Source organism: Oryctolagus cuniculus, chromosome 21, assembly GCF_964237555.1.
Source record: "Oryctolagus cuniculus chromosome 21, mOryCun1.1, whole genome shotgun sequence".
NCBI classification, from domain to species: Eukaryota; Metazoa; Chordata; class Mammalia; order Lagomorpha; family Leporidae; genus Oryctolagus; species Oryctolagus cuniculus.
This window is the reverse complement of record NC_091452.1, coordinates 29,067,864-29,084,149: the sequence shown is the minus strand read 5'-3', so window position 1 is coordinate 29,084,149 and position 16,286 is coordinate 29,067,864. Positions and strand designations below refer to the sequence as shown.

Sequence of the window (16,286 nt, the reverse complement as noted above, 5' to 3'; positions counted from 1 at the left end):
AGCCAGGAGCTTCTCCCGGGTCTCCCACATGAGTGCAAGGGCCCAGATGCTTAGGCCACCTTCCACTGCTTTCCCAGGCCATCAGCAGAGTTGGATTGGAAGAGGAGCAGCTGGGACTAGAACCAGCAGTGCCCATATGGGATGCTGGCACTGCAGACAGCAGCTTTATCTGCTACGCCATACTGCTGGCCCCAAATAAATCAATCTTAAGCAAAATAAAATAAGGTAAAGAGATCTTGCATTCACTCCCCAAAATGGCCGAAACAACCAGGTCTGAGCCAGGCTGAAGCCAGGAGCTTGGGACTCTGTCCATGTCTCCCATGTGGATGGCAGAGACCCAGACACTTGACCCATCACCTACTGCCTCCCAGGACGTATATTAGCAGGAAGCTGGAACTGGGAGCAGAGCCAGGACTTGAACCCAGACACCTGTGGCAGGCCTGTATTGAGTTTCTGGCTCCTGCCTGCAGCATGGCCCAGCTCTGGCTGTTGTTGATATCTGGGGAGTAAAATGAGGGATGGACGATCCTTTCTTTAAGATTTATTTGTTGGCCGGTGCCGCGGCTCACTAGGCTAATCCTCCGCATGTGGCACCAGCACCCCGGGTTCTAGTCCCGGTTGCTCCTCTTCCACTCCAGCTCTTTGCTGTGGTCCGGGGGTGCAGTGGAGGATGGCCCAAGTCCTTGGGCCCTACACCCCACCATGGGAGGCCAGGAGAAGCACCTGGCTCCTGGCTTTGGATTGGTGCAGCCGGCGGTAGCAGCCATTTGGGGGTTGAACCAACAGAAAGGAAGACCTTTCTCTCTCTCTCTCTCTCGCTAACTCTGCCTGTCGAAAAAAAAAAAAAGAATAAAGAAAGATTTATTTATTTGAAAGGCAGATTGAGAGAGGGGAGAGAGGGGAGAGAAGGGAGAGGGGAGACCCAGAAGAAGCTCCTGGCTTCAGATCAGCCCAGCTGAAGCTGTTGCAGCCACCTGGGGAGTGAACCAGCAGATGGAAGACCTCTGTGTCTCTACCTCTCTCTGTAACCCTTTCAAATAAATGGGATACATCTTTAAAAAAACAAAAAACAAAAACAAAAACCAAAAAACTGGGCTTCCTGGCGCCCGAGTCTCCCTCCCATGTCCCCTCTTCCTCCTCCTTGAGCAGTTGGTGCTATCTTGGAGACACTGTCTTCTCTGGTCCACGGAACGGGGACGCTTCAGTGTCCTAAAAAAAAAACAAAAAAACAAAAAACACAGTGGCATCTTGGAAAAAAGAAGTGAAAGCAGTCTCTGGGATTGTGGGCAGGGAAAAAGGGGGCATGGTGCGGGGCCACTGGGTACCCACGTAACTCTGGTGCCCCGCGTGCCCGAGGCCGTTGTGCACCGTCCACTCCCACAGTGACCTCCAGGTGCCTTCTGCTCTCACCAAGCAGAAGAGGGGGTGTGACTCACTCTGCTCCTCCCACCCAGCCAGGGGTGTTCCTCACACCGTCCATTTTAACTCCCTGAAGTCTCCTCGAACGTGTTTGTCCACAGAGGTCACACGGTCACAGATTTCCTGCCTGGGGCACCCAGCCCAGCACTGCACAGGCTGCCACCTCCACGCCACCACAGGGTCCGGTGTCCCCACCAGCACGGGGGGACAGCATGCCTACCTAGGCCCAGTGTGCAAATGCAGGATGTTACAATTCTCTCCATTGTGGAAGAGTTAACAGGAAGGCATCTGTCTGGACTCTGGTCATCAGAGGTGCCCACCTAGGTCCCGTGTGGGTCCACAGCACTGCTGTCCTTGAAATCCCCTCAGAGGTAAAACCTTGCCTGCACTACTGCCCTCAGCACTTGGCTTTTAAACCCAGACCCCTGGGGCTGGTGCTGTGGCACAGCAGGTAAAGCCTCCGCCTGCGGTGCTGGCGTTCCATACGGACACAGGTTCAAGTCCTGGCTGCTCCACTTGCGACCCAACCCCTCACTAATGGCCTGAGAAAGCAGTGGAAGATGGCCCAAGTGTTTGGGCCCCTGCACCCACCCGGGAGCCCAGCTCCAGCCATTGCGGTCGTTTGGGGAGTGAACCAGCGGATGAAAAATCTGTCTTTTCCTCTGTCTGTAACACTGCCTCTCAAGTGAGTAAATCTTCCAGGGATGCAGGGATTTCCCGCGTGCAGCCCCGGCCGCTGGCTCTGTCAGACATGGCAGGAGCTCACGGTTTTATAGTGAAGGGAAGTTGAGTGAGAGGAAACCCACGTGATGGGCTTGGTGCCGAGACAGGACACTGCATTTTCAGAGGATCTGGACGTGACAGGGACCCGAGTGCCACCTTCCACCATGGCTCCTCCCAGCACAGCTAACGTCCCATCGGCAATGACAGCAAAGCCCTAGCATGACACCACAGGCCAACCCGTGTCCTGTCAGCCTCTTGTTCCCATTCCTCATCCCCAGCGGACACGCGCAGTGGGACAGGCGCACACGGGCACCACCTCTGTCCACTTCCTTCTCCCAGCCCCACAAGTGACTGCATGCCTTCAGGGGCTGGCCCAGGCACAGCAGTTCAGATGGCACCTAATGCCTGCATCTCACCATGGAGGTCTCAGTTTGAGTACTGGATCCGTTTATTTTTATTTATTTATTTATTTTTTAAGGTTTATCCATTTTTATTTTGAAGAGGAGGGAGGTAAAATGTACTTTCCATCAGCCAGGCCAGGCTGAAGCCAAGTGACTCCATCCTGGTCTCCCACAGGCGCACTAACAGGGAGCTGGGGATGCTGGGACTCGAACCAGCAGCTTCACCTACCACAGCACCACACTGGTGCTGTCCACTTCTGACCCAGCTTCCTGCTCGTGTCCCTGGGAACCAGCAGCAGACATGGCAGACTGGGCGGCGTTCTGTGCTCCTGACTTCAGCCTGGCCCACCTCAGGCTGCTATGGCATTTGGGGAGTGAGCCAGTGGATGGAAGCTTTGCCTGCCTTTTGATGAAAAATATATATATTTTTAAATGATTGTCTTCAGCCATGCTTGGTGCCAGACTCAAAGTGCCCCCATGTCCCACCCAACTCCCAGGACCAGAGACGCACGGGGGCCTGGGCGTGTCGATGTGCTCTCAGATGGTGCAGTGCAACACTGGGTTCCTGCCAAGGTAAGGAGCCCACCAAAGTCAAGCAGGGAAAAGGGTCCTTGGTCTTCCGTGCTGAACAGGATGACAACGACTTACGTATCTGCCTCCTATGGGATGTGCACAAGGGAAACCAGTGCCACTCCCTCCAGGACAAAGCAGGTGTCAGAACACCCAGGCGAGGGTTCCAGAGGCCCCCCCGAAACTTCCAGATGGGGCCGGAGGAGCTCATTCCCCCAGTGGCATCTCATAGTCCTCCGACATTTCAGGGACACCTTGCAGAACCGTTTGATGCGACACAAGAGCGTCTGCGAAGACCTGCTGGCGCCCGAGGACTTGGCTCCGGGGCCCTCTGCTGATACGGGTCTGAAGCGGGAGCGGCCGAGGAGCAGGTGCTGTGGGCCTGGAGCCTGTGCTCTCTGCTCTGTCAGCGAGCGAGTCAGTGCATCACACCCGATACAGACAAGAACCGCACGCTGGGCAGCCCAGGACATCTGTGGGGGCTCACGGTCAGGAGGACGGGGAGATGTGCTCGTGGCACTGCCTTCCGCCCCCTATGCATCCCCAAATGCCCGAAGAACCATCTGGAAAACCCCACAGCCCACCCAGCTGCAGGGAACCAGTTCACGGCCCGCCACTGGCTCTGCTAAGAGGAGTTAGGAGGGCGTGCAGATTTGAGACGCACTGGAGCACAAAGACTAGAACTCCTCCCAGTTCCACGGGGGAAACTGCAATTAAACTATACATGCACAGCTCTGTTATTTTGCTAATACAGGGACACAATTTAATGATTCTAATTTTTTTGTAGGTTTTTTTTTTTACAAGTCAGGTGCCATAAACATTCAAATAATCCATCTTTTAAAAAGTACGTTTACAACATCAAAAGAATTAAGATGAAATATAAACCCTTTCTACTTACAATTTTTATACAGATTAACCAAATCACAAACACCACAAATAAATGTTATATTGTAACAATATAATGAATAGACATTCGGATTCTTAATAAAATCTTCCTTTAACATTTTTTTAACTTACCATTATACTAAATAACCTATGCGGAGTTTCAGGGTACAATACCAAGAAGGCACCAACAATACAAAGCGGATACAAAGCAGTTTGAGAACGCTCTCGAGTGCGCTACACGGAGGAACAGCACGGAAAGGCAACAAGCTTTGGGTGAGCCCGCTGCGGCTCTGGCAGAGCTGGCCCTGGAGTCCCAGCCGCCGCGGTCGCGTGGAGCCGGGCGACAGGAGGAGTGAGCACGCCCGCACGGGGGTCGCCCGCATCGGGGGGAGGTCCTCTCTGCCTTGCCCACCCTTCCCCACACCAGCGCAGCCAGGTTAAGCACAAATGCTTTAAAAATGTGTAAGCAAAAGGATTGCGGAGTTTCAAAACCACTACATTTACAAAAATAGTTCCCTTAAACTTGGGATTGCTCCAAAACATTGATTTACAAATATAAAAGTGTTATGGAGGACTGGAAGCATGGGTGGTGCGTGTGTCTGGGTGTATTAACATACTGCTACCATGCTATAGAAAAGTCACCAATTTAAAAACCCTATTAACAGAAGCGAATGAAGAGCTGACAGTGTCCTCTGCATGGCGTGCGGCCTTGGGCAGGGCAACCCTGAGGGGACGGCCCTGGCCCGACGCACCTACCATTCCCCTGTGGCAGCAGAATGTGGGTGGCCCCCCACGCCGCGCCCTTGAGTTCTCCCCCACCTGTCCCGCGGCCTCTGCTCCACGCTCAATGAAAGGACTGGAATGTTTCAACAGGAATTTTTTGCTTACATTTTAGACACCAAAAAAAAAAAAAAAAAAAAAAAAAGCCGTTGGTCTGAGAGCTGATCTGAGCGCACTGCCGGCAAGCGTGGATTTCAACGACCGAATCTGCCAGCCTCAGTGAACGCCTTGGTTCTGACCGTCTCAGTTACATCTGGAGTGACCAGGGACAAGCACGGGGCTCATGGTGGTGAGGAGGGGCTGCAGGAGCCCCCAGCCCTCAAGAGATTCGCAGCTGAGGCTGCTTTCTGTCTAGAAGGGCACTGCAGATGAGCCTCATGACAGCGCTAAGAAGTACAAAGAGACGAGCCAGGAAGCTGGAGGCGCTCTTGTGGGAACGCAGCTGACTCGGCAGAGCGCCAGTTAACAGTCGGAGACCTCTGCCTCACTGCCGGGCCCCGGGGAGAACAGCAAGTTATCTCGGAGCAGGAGCCGACGTGGTGATTCTGAGGCTGACTCAGCCACGGGAGGTGTGAGGATCAGCACCCTGGGGTGCTGGGTTTCTGTCTCAGGGCTCGACAGAGAATCTGGGGCCTATCATTTGAAAGAATGTTTCTGCTCTGTGAGCCAAGGAAGGGCCCTAGGGACCTGGCCTTGAACTCATCTAGGGGAGACTACAGCGGGGGGTGTGTGTGTGTCGCCTGGGGCGGGGGAGTGAGGCCGAGGGCACTCCCGTGTGCCGCGAGGAATGTACCTGGCTGTCCGTCAGACATGCGGACCCAGAGGAAATCGACACTGAATCTTAAGATGGATATGAAGTTAAGAGCTGTACATTTATTTCCATGAATTACAAGTGCATTGCTGTTCATATTGGCAGGCAGTCTTTATAGAACCCATTCTCCCACTGCTGTCCAAAAAAAAAAAAAAAAAAATCAAACACGAAGAAAAAGGACAGCTGAGAAATGAGAAGCTAAAAATAGAATTCCTTTCCCTAAGTGATCTGCTGGGTAGCATTTTCCGTGGAACACAACTCCGAGGTAACAACAGAGTTTTCATGTCAATCACAGGCATGTGGCACTTGGACAGTCATCTCTGCACAGAAAGCTGTAACAGTCATGCGAGGGTACAGGAATCACTGAACAAGGCAAACTTCTCACCAGAGCGAGCAGTGGGGGAGTCAGCAGGCGGCACCGCACGGGGACAGAACAGGGTCAACTCCACAGCACACGGTGGCAGAGCAGATACCGGAAGGAGGTCGGGAAGCCACGGAGGGCGCTCCAAACACGACTTAGTGCTAGCGTTTTCTGATGGTCCTAACTGCAGTATGGGAAATGTCCGCGAGCGCTCGGCGGCGGCACAGGGCTTCATCACACACTGTATAGCATAGGTTGAAAAATGAACTTGAGATGCGGACATGCTGTAGAAGGAAGAAGAACTGTACATTCTCTCATTGAAAGACGCAGTGCTCCTCTCTGCCAGCCCCTGGGGATCGGACGCGGCTGCCCAAAGCCACGCTTCTCCAGGAATGCCGTCCACCTTTGCATCGCTTCGTGCACGCCTTGCACATGCAGGTACTGCGTGTGACGCGGGTTGGTGAGTGTGCTGCCGCTACGATCGGTCTAAGTGACCACGGGCACTCTGCAGAGTGGCTGCGCTGGGTGCAGCACTTCCTCTCTGCCTAGAGAAATGAGTGGGGCTGCTGAAAGCGTGTCAGTGACGGAGGTGACGCGAGGGAAGATGGGACAGCACTCCCAGGGAGCGCCTGCTGCCAACACCACACCCAGCGGTGCCATGAGCTCCTGCTCCGGGGACAGTTATGGTCCGAGGTGAAGTGCAAAGTCGGGGCTGTCACTGACTTAAAGTGCCCTAGGTAGCAGCCTTCCCTATCGTGAAGTGAGAGGCCAGTGACTGGCGCCGGTCTGGAGAGAGCCTGGCTCTGCGGAGGCTGCAGGGCTCAGCGGGTGTCGCCCAGGCAGGGGCTCAGGACAGGGAGGAACCACTGCATCTTTCAAACCAGAAAGCGGGTAGTGACTAAAGCAACGGGAAGCAGGAGGTGCACCGGAAGTGCACACTGCCGCAGGGCACCGCTGGGCGGCACACACAGGGGTGCCGGGAGGAGTCTCCGGACTGAGGAACTCTGAAAGCATAAAAGCCACAACTACCAGAAACCGCCCCTTCGAACGGCTCAAAGGAGTCAAAGTGGATAAGCCGGGACGGGCTGCAGACGGGACTGGGGGCGAGAACCGGGAAGAAGCACACCGACGTCTGAGCACGTCCAGTCCTCTGAAGCCCTCGTGCTGTTAAAACACAAACAGACAAACCGACGTGTCAGGACTGAGCCACAGCAATCAACAGCAGCATCACAAAATGGAAACCCGGGCAGAACGCGCGGCGTGAACACATCCTTGGCATCTCCGGCAGCAAATCAAACTAGAGGAGTGGAACAGCCAAGGGAGCAGACAGCGCCCACTGTAGTGTAGTGGGTAAAGCGCCGTCTCCAGCGCCGGCATCCCATACAGGCGCCAGTTCAAGGCCTGGCTGCTCCACTTCCAAGATCAAGAAGTTACACTCTGCATGAAATCTATTTCTGCCACACACAAGCTGCTGGCTCGCCAGCCTGAGCACCAGAAGCCCCTGGAGCCCCGCTTAGAACAGACCGCTGTGGGCACAGGGCGACCATGCTGGGGGAAGCACCGGGCATCCACGCACGTGATGGCTTCACTGCCTGTCTGTTCACGATGTTCCTTCCTCACAGGAAGCGAAGGCCACCCTTCGAATCACATTCTATGTTCTCTGGCTCTGGTGAGGGAGTCTGGCTGACACAGCTGGTGGGTGACCAGGTGTCTCAAAATGCAAACCAAATACTCTTTCCTTCTGAGACCTCCACTGGTGTGAACTGATTGCTAACACGAAAAGTCTCACAGTGGGCCTGGTGCTGTGGCGCAGTGGGTTAAAGCCCCAGCCTGCAGCTCCGGCATTCCATATGGGCACCAGTTCAAGTCCTGGCTGCTCCCCTGTCGATCCAGCTCTCTGCTATGGCTAGGAAAGCAGTGGACCATGGCCCAAGTCCTCGGGCCCCAGCACCCGTGTGGGAGACCTGGAAGCATCTCCTGGCTTCAGATCAGCTCAGCTCTGGCCACTGCACTCCTTTGGGGAATGAACCAGCAGATGGAAGACCCCTCTCTCTGGCTCTCTCTCTCTCTGTAACTCTGTCTTTTAAATAAATAAACTAATTCTAAGGAAAAAAAAAGTCTCACAGTGTCACTCAGAAAATTCACAAAACGGGCAGAGGAGGAAGAAAGCTGACCTTCATGGTGTCACAGGACAGGGTGGTCGGGAGACGGCATGGGTGGAAGTGGACTTGTTACAAGGCATTAACCACACACTCTTAACCTGTTGACGGAAACACTCCCTAGAAGGAACCCTTAAGCAAGGTATCATGAGTATACTCCGACCCCTAAGGGCCACCCCATGGACACCACGGATGCTTGGGCTCCAACAGCAGGGGACACCTGGGGGCCTCTTCTGCATCAGAGGTTTGATTTCATTCACTCGTGAGAGAGACAGAGAAACGTGTGTGCTCCCAGCAGCTAGCTCACGCCCCAAACTCGCTGTGGCTGGAGGCCAGGGGGCCATGACTTGGCTCATCACTGCTGCCTCTCAGGATCTGCATCAGCAAGAAGCTGGGGACAGCTAGGTCTGAGTCCAGGCTCTGACGTGGGACACGCGTGTTAGGTGTCTGGCTGACCAGCTGCTACAGCTGACCGGCCTGCTACAGCTAAGCGGCTGACCCCTGGCTCTCTGACTGGAGCTTCGGACCTCAAGTATGACGCTCCTTGGTGTTCTGAATTCCAGACCTTTCCCAGACAGCAGGCTGGTCAGGGGCCGTGTGAGAGACCCCAAGGACAGGCATTCTCCTGACACAGTCGGGAACAGATGTTCAACCATGTTCATCCCTGCCTCCGTGATCACAAACGTGGGACAGGCATCAGCGCTCCCTGCCACACCTCCCTCTGGACGCACCCTATACTCCAGGTGACCAAGGTCCAGGTTGGTCCAGGTGCTGGACACTTCCTCTGAAACGCACGACAGAAAACGAGGGGGACTGATGGGGGAGATGGAGGCGTGGATGGACGAAAACGTGAGAAAACAAGTACACTGGACTGCAGAGTCCAGGTGGTGGGATACAGATGTCCGCCGTCAAATTCTTCCCGCTCTCCAGAACACCTCAGAAGGTCACCAGAGAACACCAAGGGTGACGGGGTGTGGGTGTCATAACACTGGCTGGGATGCCCACGTCACATACAGAGTGCTGGGCTGAGAGCCCAGGCTCTGCTCTCAATTCCAGCTTCTTGCTAATGTGCATGCTGGGAGGGAGCTTGGGTCCTTACCAGCCATGCGGGAGACCCATGAGTTCTTGGGTGTTTGGGGAGTGAGCCAGCAGATAGGAACTCTCTGTTTCTTGCACACACGCATGTGCACACACACACACGCACACATGGGAAGAACAGAAGCACATCTAAGCATCTATGAACCTATGTGGTCTATGGGGCAACCGAAGGACACCGAGGTGATGCTGCTGCTGGCCCTCTGCCCTCGCAGCTGGGCCACTGAGCTCTCTCTTGGTCTGTGTCCACATCACGTGGCCAGCAGGCTGGCACGTCACTTTCCAGGGTCCTCCTCACACTGTTCCCGCACCCTTACCACCTGCCGGCTTGCTGAGCCAACACCTCAGGACTGGTAACTTCCCTGTGAGGGAGAGCTGGGCTCCGTCCGGTCCCAGGCTCGGCCTCTGTCTCTGCACCCCTTCCCACGCACACCCACGCCACCTGACCTTGGCCAGGCCGCCTCCCAGCATTCCCATGCCACGTGAGCATGCTGGGCCTTGCCGTCTCTGTGAGAGCAGCTGGCACAGCGCCGACTGCAGGGATGGTGGGGGCTGACCTGCAGCACCCCTGATGCTCTTACACCAAGCGTGCGCTGGGCTGCTCTGCTTGCGCTCTCTCCGGGGGGGGGGGCCCACGTGGGTGCCTGTTCTCACCCCTGGTGCCCCACGCTGCGCCTGGCGCGGGAGCACGTCTGAGCCCAAGGATGAAGTGTGGGGAAAGCGGCAGCCAGGCGGCTGCAGGAAGAGCGACCGTGCGGGAGAAACGCGAGGGAGTCGCTCAGCTCAGCTTTCTGCCAGCAAGCCTGGGCCTGTCATGACCGCCCCGCTGGGTGCGAGGCTGTGCTGTGTCCACCATGAGCATGCAGAGAGAAGCCGGGGGAGCCCTGTGTGGGAGCCGGCGAACTCCTCAGTAGGGGCGACCCCGCTGCTGCAGACCCCTCACCCAGTCACAAGGCCCACCTCACACCGCACCTTGCTCTGGCCCCCGCCGTCGGGCTCGCAGGGCTGGGAGTCCTTCAGACTTCGCTCTCCTGCCACTCTCCAGAACCCAGCACGGCCCCCAAGGCAGCAGGCTCCTGGTGCTTGCTCCTCATCAGTTTCAGGGGTGGCTGCCCCCGACAAGGACCCCAGCTCGCTCCGTTCACCCCTTTTCATGCTGGCTCTGTCCACGCATCTCCCCAGCCACGCCTCAACCTCACGCAGTTCTGCATCCACTGCTCATTTCCACAGAGCTCCAACACAAGCCCTCCTCTTCTCTTCCCGTGCTCTCTAAAATGTGCCAGCACCACACGTTCTGCCCCACCTCACCTGGCTTCGGCACAAGTCCATACACCGCCTGACGACCCTGTCTGGCCTAAGGCTGCTGCAGAAGGCCTCTTCCAGCTTCGTCTGCCCACACTCGTGGCCTGAACCGAGAACCTGTCAGGGTCACCTTGAGCATGGCATCCACCACAGAACTGGGTCCTGGCCAGGAGCCCTCTGTTCCCACCTGTCTCGTTGGAGGCTGTGTGCACGGACTCGCTAACTCTCAGGCATGTGCCACGGGCAGCTCTGCCACAGCAGGCCGTCCTGAGAGGATTCCTGTCCCAGTGAGATGCGCACACACTGTGAAACTGCCCACGGACAGGTCACCAGCAAAGAATCAACCCGTGACCAAGCACACGTGCTAGGTGCGAGTAGAGACTTCTAGTTTCCTGTAGAAGCGGGCAGGCTCTCAAGGAAGACCACCAACTTCCTCAGTTAATTATGAATCAAAGGGGACACAGTGGACGCCCCTCAGGACCACGCTGACCTGGAGGCAGCGCGGGACTCGGCTGTGCTCTCAGCAGAAGCTGACACTGCCATCTGCACTTCCCAGCAAAGGCAGAGTGTCCACGGCCTCCTCACACCCGTGTGCACCTGCACACGCCCTACGCCCTGGTACTGTGATGCGTCCCCCCCCCCCCCTTCCCTGACAGTCTGCGTGACTCCGCCTCTGGGGCTCCCCAGGCGCCGGCAGTGCTGCACAGGCCAGGGCTCGGGTGCCACATGCACCCTCGGTTCATGGAATCTGTGTTCCTGATTCTCAGGAAGAAGTCCAGGGCCTCTCCTAAAGCTACAGATTAGGATTCTGAACACTGAAAACAGAACGGGAGGTAAAAAGAGTAACTTTAGAAATGAAGCGCTTACATTTTTTCCCACGGAGTATTTTCTCACACATACACACCATCAGCTGCAGGGACTGCCATAATGGCATAGTAGATTAAGCCTCCGTCTGTGGCACCAGCATCCCATATGGGTGCTAGTTTGAGTCCTGGCTGCTACACTTCCAATCCGGCTCCCTGCTAATGCCCCTGGAAAGCAGTGGAGGAAGGCCCAAGTGCTTGGGCCCCTGCGCCCACGTGGGAGACTGAGAAGAAGCTCCTGGCTCTGGATTGGGCCACTTCTGGCCATTGAGGCCATTTGGAGTGTGAACCAGCAGAAGGAAGACCTCTCTGTCTCTCCTTTATTTATTTATTTATTTTTAATATATATTTTAAAGTCAGAGTTACACAGAGAGAGAAAGAGAGGCAGAAAGAGAGGGAGGTCTTCCATCCACTGGTTCACTCCCCAACTGACTGCAATTGCCTGGAACTGCACCCATCTGAAGCCAGGAGCTTCTTCTGGGCCTCCCATGTAGGTGCAGGGGCCCAAGGACTTGGGCTAATTTCTGCTGCTTTCCCAGGCCATAGTAGAGAGCTGGATCAAAGTGGAGCAGCCGGGACTCGAACTAGTGCCATATGGGATGCTGGCACTGCAGGCGGTGGCTTTACCAGCTATGCCACAACGTCAGCCCCTCTCGCTCTCTCATCTGTAACTCCGTCTCTCAAATAAATAAATAAACCTTAAACAAACAAACCAAACCAAAACTAAATAGCTGTAATCTGCCGAAACAGCAGTCTCACTGTAGCCCTTATTCTAAAAACTGCCGTGTTAATTTCACATTAACCTCATGTCACTGTAACTCACAGGTCAATAGAAAGTGTCAGGATGGGGCCGGTGCCATGGCGCAGTGGGTTAATCCTCCACCTGCAGTGCCAGCATCCCATATGGGCACTGGTGCGAGTCCTGGCTGCTCCTCTTCTCATCCAGCTCTCTGATATGGCCGGGGAAAGCAGTGGAGGATGGCCCAAGTGCTTGGGCCCCTGCACCCACGTGGGAGACCAGGAAGAAGCACCTGGCTCCTGGCTTTGGATTGGTGCAGCTCTGGCCATTGCGGTCATTTGGGGAGTGAACTAGTGGACAGAAGACCTTTCTCTCTGTCTCTCCCTCTCACTGTCTATAACTCTATAACTCACATAAATAAAATCTATCTATCTATATATATATATAAAGTGCCAGGAACGAGAGTATGCCAACAGTGGTGAAAGAAGTCTAGTTTCTCCAGCTTTGTATGAGGCAAGCAGTCTAAAAGCTATATTCAACTAAAGAGGAGTACACTGAAATTTTCTTTTTAATGATATTTAATTGTATTCTCCTCCCTCTGCCCCACCCCTACCTCCAAGGTTAGCTGCATGGTTAAATTTCCAGGTACCTGACAAATTTAAGATCTGTATCCTGGCTGGAATCTCGCAGTCTCTTCAAAAATGAGTTCTTTGAGCTTTTCCTTAGGCAAGTCATCCAATTCCATGTCGAACTTGAATGGAGCTTCGGCGATGGGCTTTAAGAGAAAATGAAACAGTTAATGGCTGAAAGCTGTTAGACAAAGGTCACAATTTACTGACTCATAAAACGACCACGGCTCAGCCTCTGCCACACGGCCACCAGGACTGGCGCCCCGTAACGCTTGGGTGCTCTGGCAGCACCTGCGCACCTGTGCACCTGTGCCCACACTCCTGCCAGCACCTCCGGGAAGCACTGAGAAGCGGACTGGGAGTACCTGAACTTACCACAACCCCCAGAGCAGCCCTCAAATGCCTGGAAGGCACAGACACCGCTGCGGCAAGGTGGTGGTACGCTGATACCGTCAAAACCCACAACACTAAAATAAATGTACTTGGCTGACTCAGTTAGGATATCTTTACATGAACATATATTACAGAGCTATTAAATATGAAGCTACAAGGAAGATCCACATCATGAGAAAGTGCCCATGTTTATGTCTAGGAGAACAACTTATTTTTAAAAATTTAGATTAAAAAACCCAAAGCAGGAAGCAGACACTCTAAAAGGCAAAGATTGCTATGCACACTGAATGACAAGGACACGCACCAACCAGCCTCACATCGTCACGTCTAAATGCCCATACAGGAAGACGATGTCACAGAACTAAGATCTCGATGACACTGGCTGTCAATGAACAAATGCCTGGACCCCAGTTCTGGAGGGAGGGGGCAGGGAGACCAAGCTCAGGCTCGATGCTATGGCCGCCAGACTTGGTAGGGAGAGGGATTCCTGTCCGCGGGGGAAGAACAAGGAGCATCCCCGCCCCCAACAAAGATGGCTCTATTCACTGGTTAGGACACGGACGTTTAGGAAGTGTCCAGCTGTGCAGCCGGGCAGCACCCCAGACCTGGTACTCCCACCTTCTCCACATCACTGACCATGCCACAGGTGTCTCTGTGGGCTGCCTAGAGTGTTTCTGGGGAAGGGGACTGGCGTGGGAGAGGACACTTACTAGAGCACACCTCTGCCTTCTCGTTTTTTCTCTTCTCTCTTACCAGCTTGTAGAGCTTAGGTTGGTTGTTTCCATTTCTCTAATTTTTTTTTAACATATCTTTTATTTATTTATTTTTTTTGACAGGTACAGTTAGACAGTGAGAGAGACAGAGAGAAAGGTCTTCCTTCCGTTGGTTCACCCCCCAAATGGCTGCTATGGCCGCCGGCTGGCACACCGTGCCGATCCGAAGCCAGGAGCCAGGTACTTCCTCCTGGTCTCCCATGGGGTGCAGGGCCCAAGCACTTGGGCCATCCTCCACTGCACTCCCGGGCCAGAGCAGAGAGCTGGATTGGAAGAGGGGCAACCGGGACAGAATCTGGCGCCCCAACCAGGACTAGAACCCGGGGTGCCAGCACCACAGGTGGAGAATTAGCCAAGTGAGCCGCAGCGCCAGCCTAACATATCTTTTAAAATTTATTTATTTGAAAGGCAGAGAGACAGAGGGAGAGAGAGAGATGGAGAGACAAGCTAGAGCTCCAATTCACTCCTTCGACGTCCACAACGGCTGGGGCTGGGCTGAGCTCACAGGCGGGGGCCAGCAACCCAAACCAGGTCCCCGCTGTGGGTGGCTGGAGCGCAGTTACTCAGGCCGTCACCACTGTCTCTCAGGGTTGGCAACAGCTGGAAGCTGCAGTCAGAAGTAGAGCTGGGAACCCCAGTGTGGGACGCAGGCATCTTACCTGCAAGGCTAAACACCTGTCCCTACTCCCCTAGTTTTAAAATGAGGTGTGTGTGTGTAGAACCGGCGCTGTGGCACAGTGGGTGAAGCCACAGCCTGCAGCGCCAGGATCCCATATGGGCGCCGGTTCAAGTCCCGGTTGCTTCACCTCCAATCTAGCTCGATGCTAAAACATCTGGGGAAGCAGAAGATGGCCCAAGAACTTGGGTCTCTCTCTGCCAACCATGTGGGAGACCTGGATGAAGCTCCTGGCTTTGGCCTGGCCCAGCCCTGGCCACTGTGGCCATTTGGAGAGTGAACCAGTGGATGGAAGATCTCTGCTTCTCCTTCTCTCTTTTAAATAATACATCTTTAAAAAAATGAGGAGTGTGATGGCTCCATTCTGAACGTATCTGAGCAAGATACGTTCTACAAGAACGTATCTACAAGAATCCATACTTCTGCTCGCATTGCATTTTTTTCTTTGTTACCCTCCAGAGAATGAAGCCGAGCTGAACCCACAAGGGAACTGCAGCTGTCCTGGCGAGAGCACACACACAGGACCTTCACCTGGATGGCTGCCTGCTCTGGAGAGCACCTCGCCCACCTCTGGCCTCGCCCTGTCTCACCATTCCTTCTCCAGGGGCTCTGGGTCTCCGCCCCCAGGGAGCGGGGAGGCAGACACGGTGTCAGCAAGCCTAGTGGGAACCAGTCGGGCGGATTTCTCACTTGAGGAGCGAGCACCCTCCTCGCCCTAGCAGGCTGCCCAGGCCTCTCTGCCCTCGCCTCCCGCGGGGCCAGTCCACCAGTCCAGGTCTCCAGCTCCGGCGCCCTGCCCGCTCCGTGCTCTTCACAGGAAGGATGCTCTGCCTTACTTTCTCAGGCCCCGCCTTCGACAAGTGGCCTGGAGGAGGCTCTGAGATGGACAGAGGGGCTTTAACCTCCGCCCTACAGCACTCAGCCTCAAGGCCGAGGCGGCGGGCACCTGGGAGGACCGGGCATGGCAGCGTGGACTCAGGGCGGCTGGGTCCACGGCCAGGAGCACAGCTCTTACCTCGTCACTCGGGTCGTAATACTGCTCCAGGTAGGGGTGGGCCAGGGCCTGCTCTACTTCGATCCTCTTGTGAGGGTTGAAAGTCAACATCTTGTCCAGCAAGTCCAGAGCTGCCGAGAGAAAGGTTTTGGCAGTGGTAAGAAGCAGAAGCAGTCACCAAAAGCACCCTCCAATTCCTGCTTAAGTCGACGGGCCCGCTGAACCGCTGAGCCTGGTCAGCACCACTGCCGGGAAGAACAGCGGCATGCCGAGCGCTGGCCACGGCTCCGGGTCTCCCGAGCCCATGCCGACCACCTCAGCACTCAGAGAGCAAAGCAATCACCGTAAGGCTGACAGCAGAAGATCGAGAATCTGCCTGGGAAACCTGGCCTTCTCCTAAATCACTCTTCTGTTTGCAGGTATCAGAAGCAATGGTTTTATGTAGCTCTTTCTCTCAGACCAACTCCATAGTCACTTTTGCACTTTTCAGTTCACCTCTCAAAGCACAGAATAGGCCTCCAAGGTCACAGAAGCAGTCTTCTTCCGGGTCTTTGCTGGGAGTCCTGTGTGACCGACAGCCTGCCCTGCAGCTCGAGTCTGTCTGCAATGGCCCATAGCTAACAGTGCTCCCTCTGCCTGGCCAGCAGTCAGCAACAATTGGGGCGTCTCTTTCATGTCAGGGGCAGTGGGAGGAGCAAGGTGGGATCAACAGG

General features: G+C 55.0%; 1 protein-coding gene across 2 annotated transcripts in view; it reads right to left on the bottom strand.

Annotated features, from left to right (window-relative positions):
- Nucleotides 1-845: 845 nt before the first annotated feature.
- MAPK1 (mitogen-activated protein kinase 1) overlaps nt 846-16,286 on the bottom strand; it is a 105,628-nt gene continuing 90,187 nt past the window's right edge. The window contains exons 7-9 of one of the 2 annotated variants that reach the window (XM_051826740.2): nt 15,595-15,704; nt 12,758-12,883; nt 846-1,209 (exon numbers count right to left, since the gene is read on the bottom strand). In XM_051826740.2, coding sequence (XP_051682700.1) covers nt 12,767-12,883; nt 15,595-15,704 — 227 coding nt within the window. In that variant the 3' untranslated portion in view covers nt 846-1,209; nt 12,758-12,766. Of the gene's footprint in view, nt 1,210-3,853; nt 7,115-12,757; nt 12,884-15,594; nt 15,705-16,286 lie in introns of those variants that run through there. The other variant, XM_051826739.2, reaches the window with a different exon arrangement.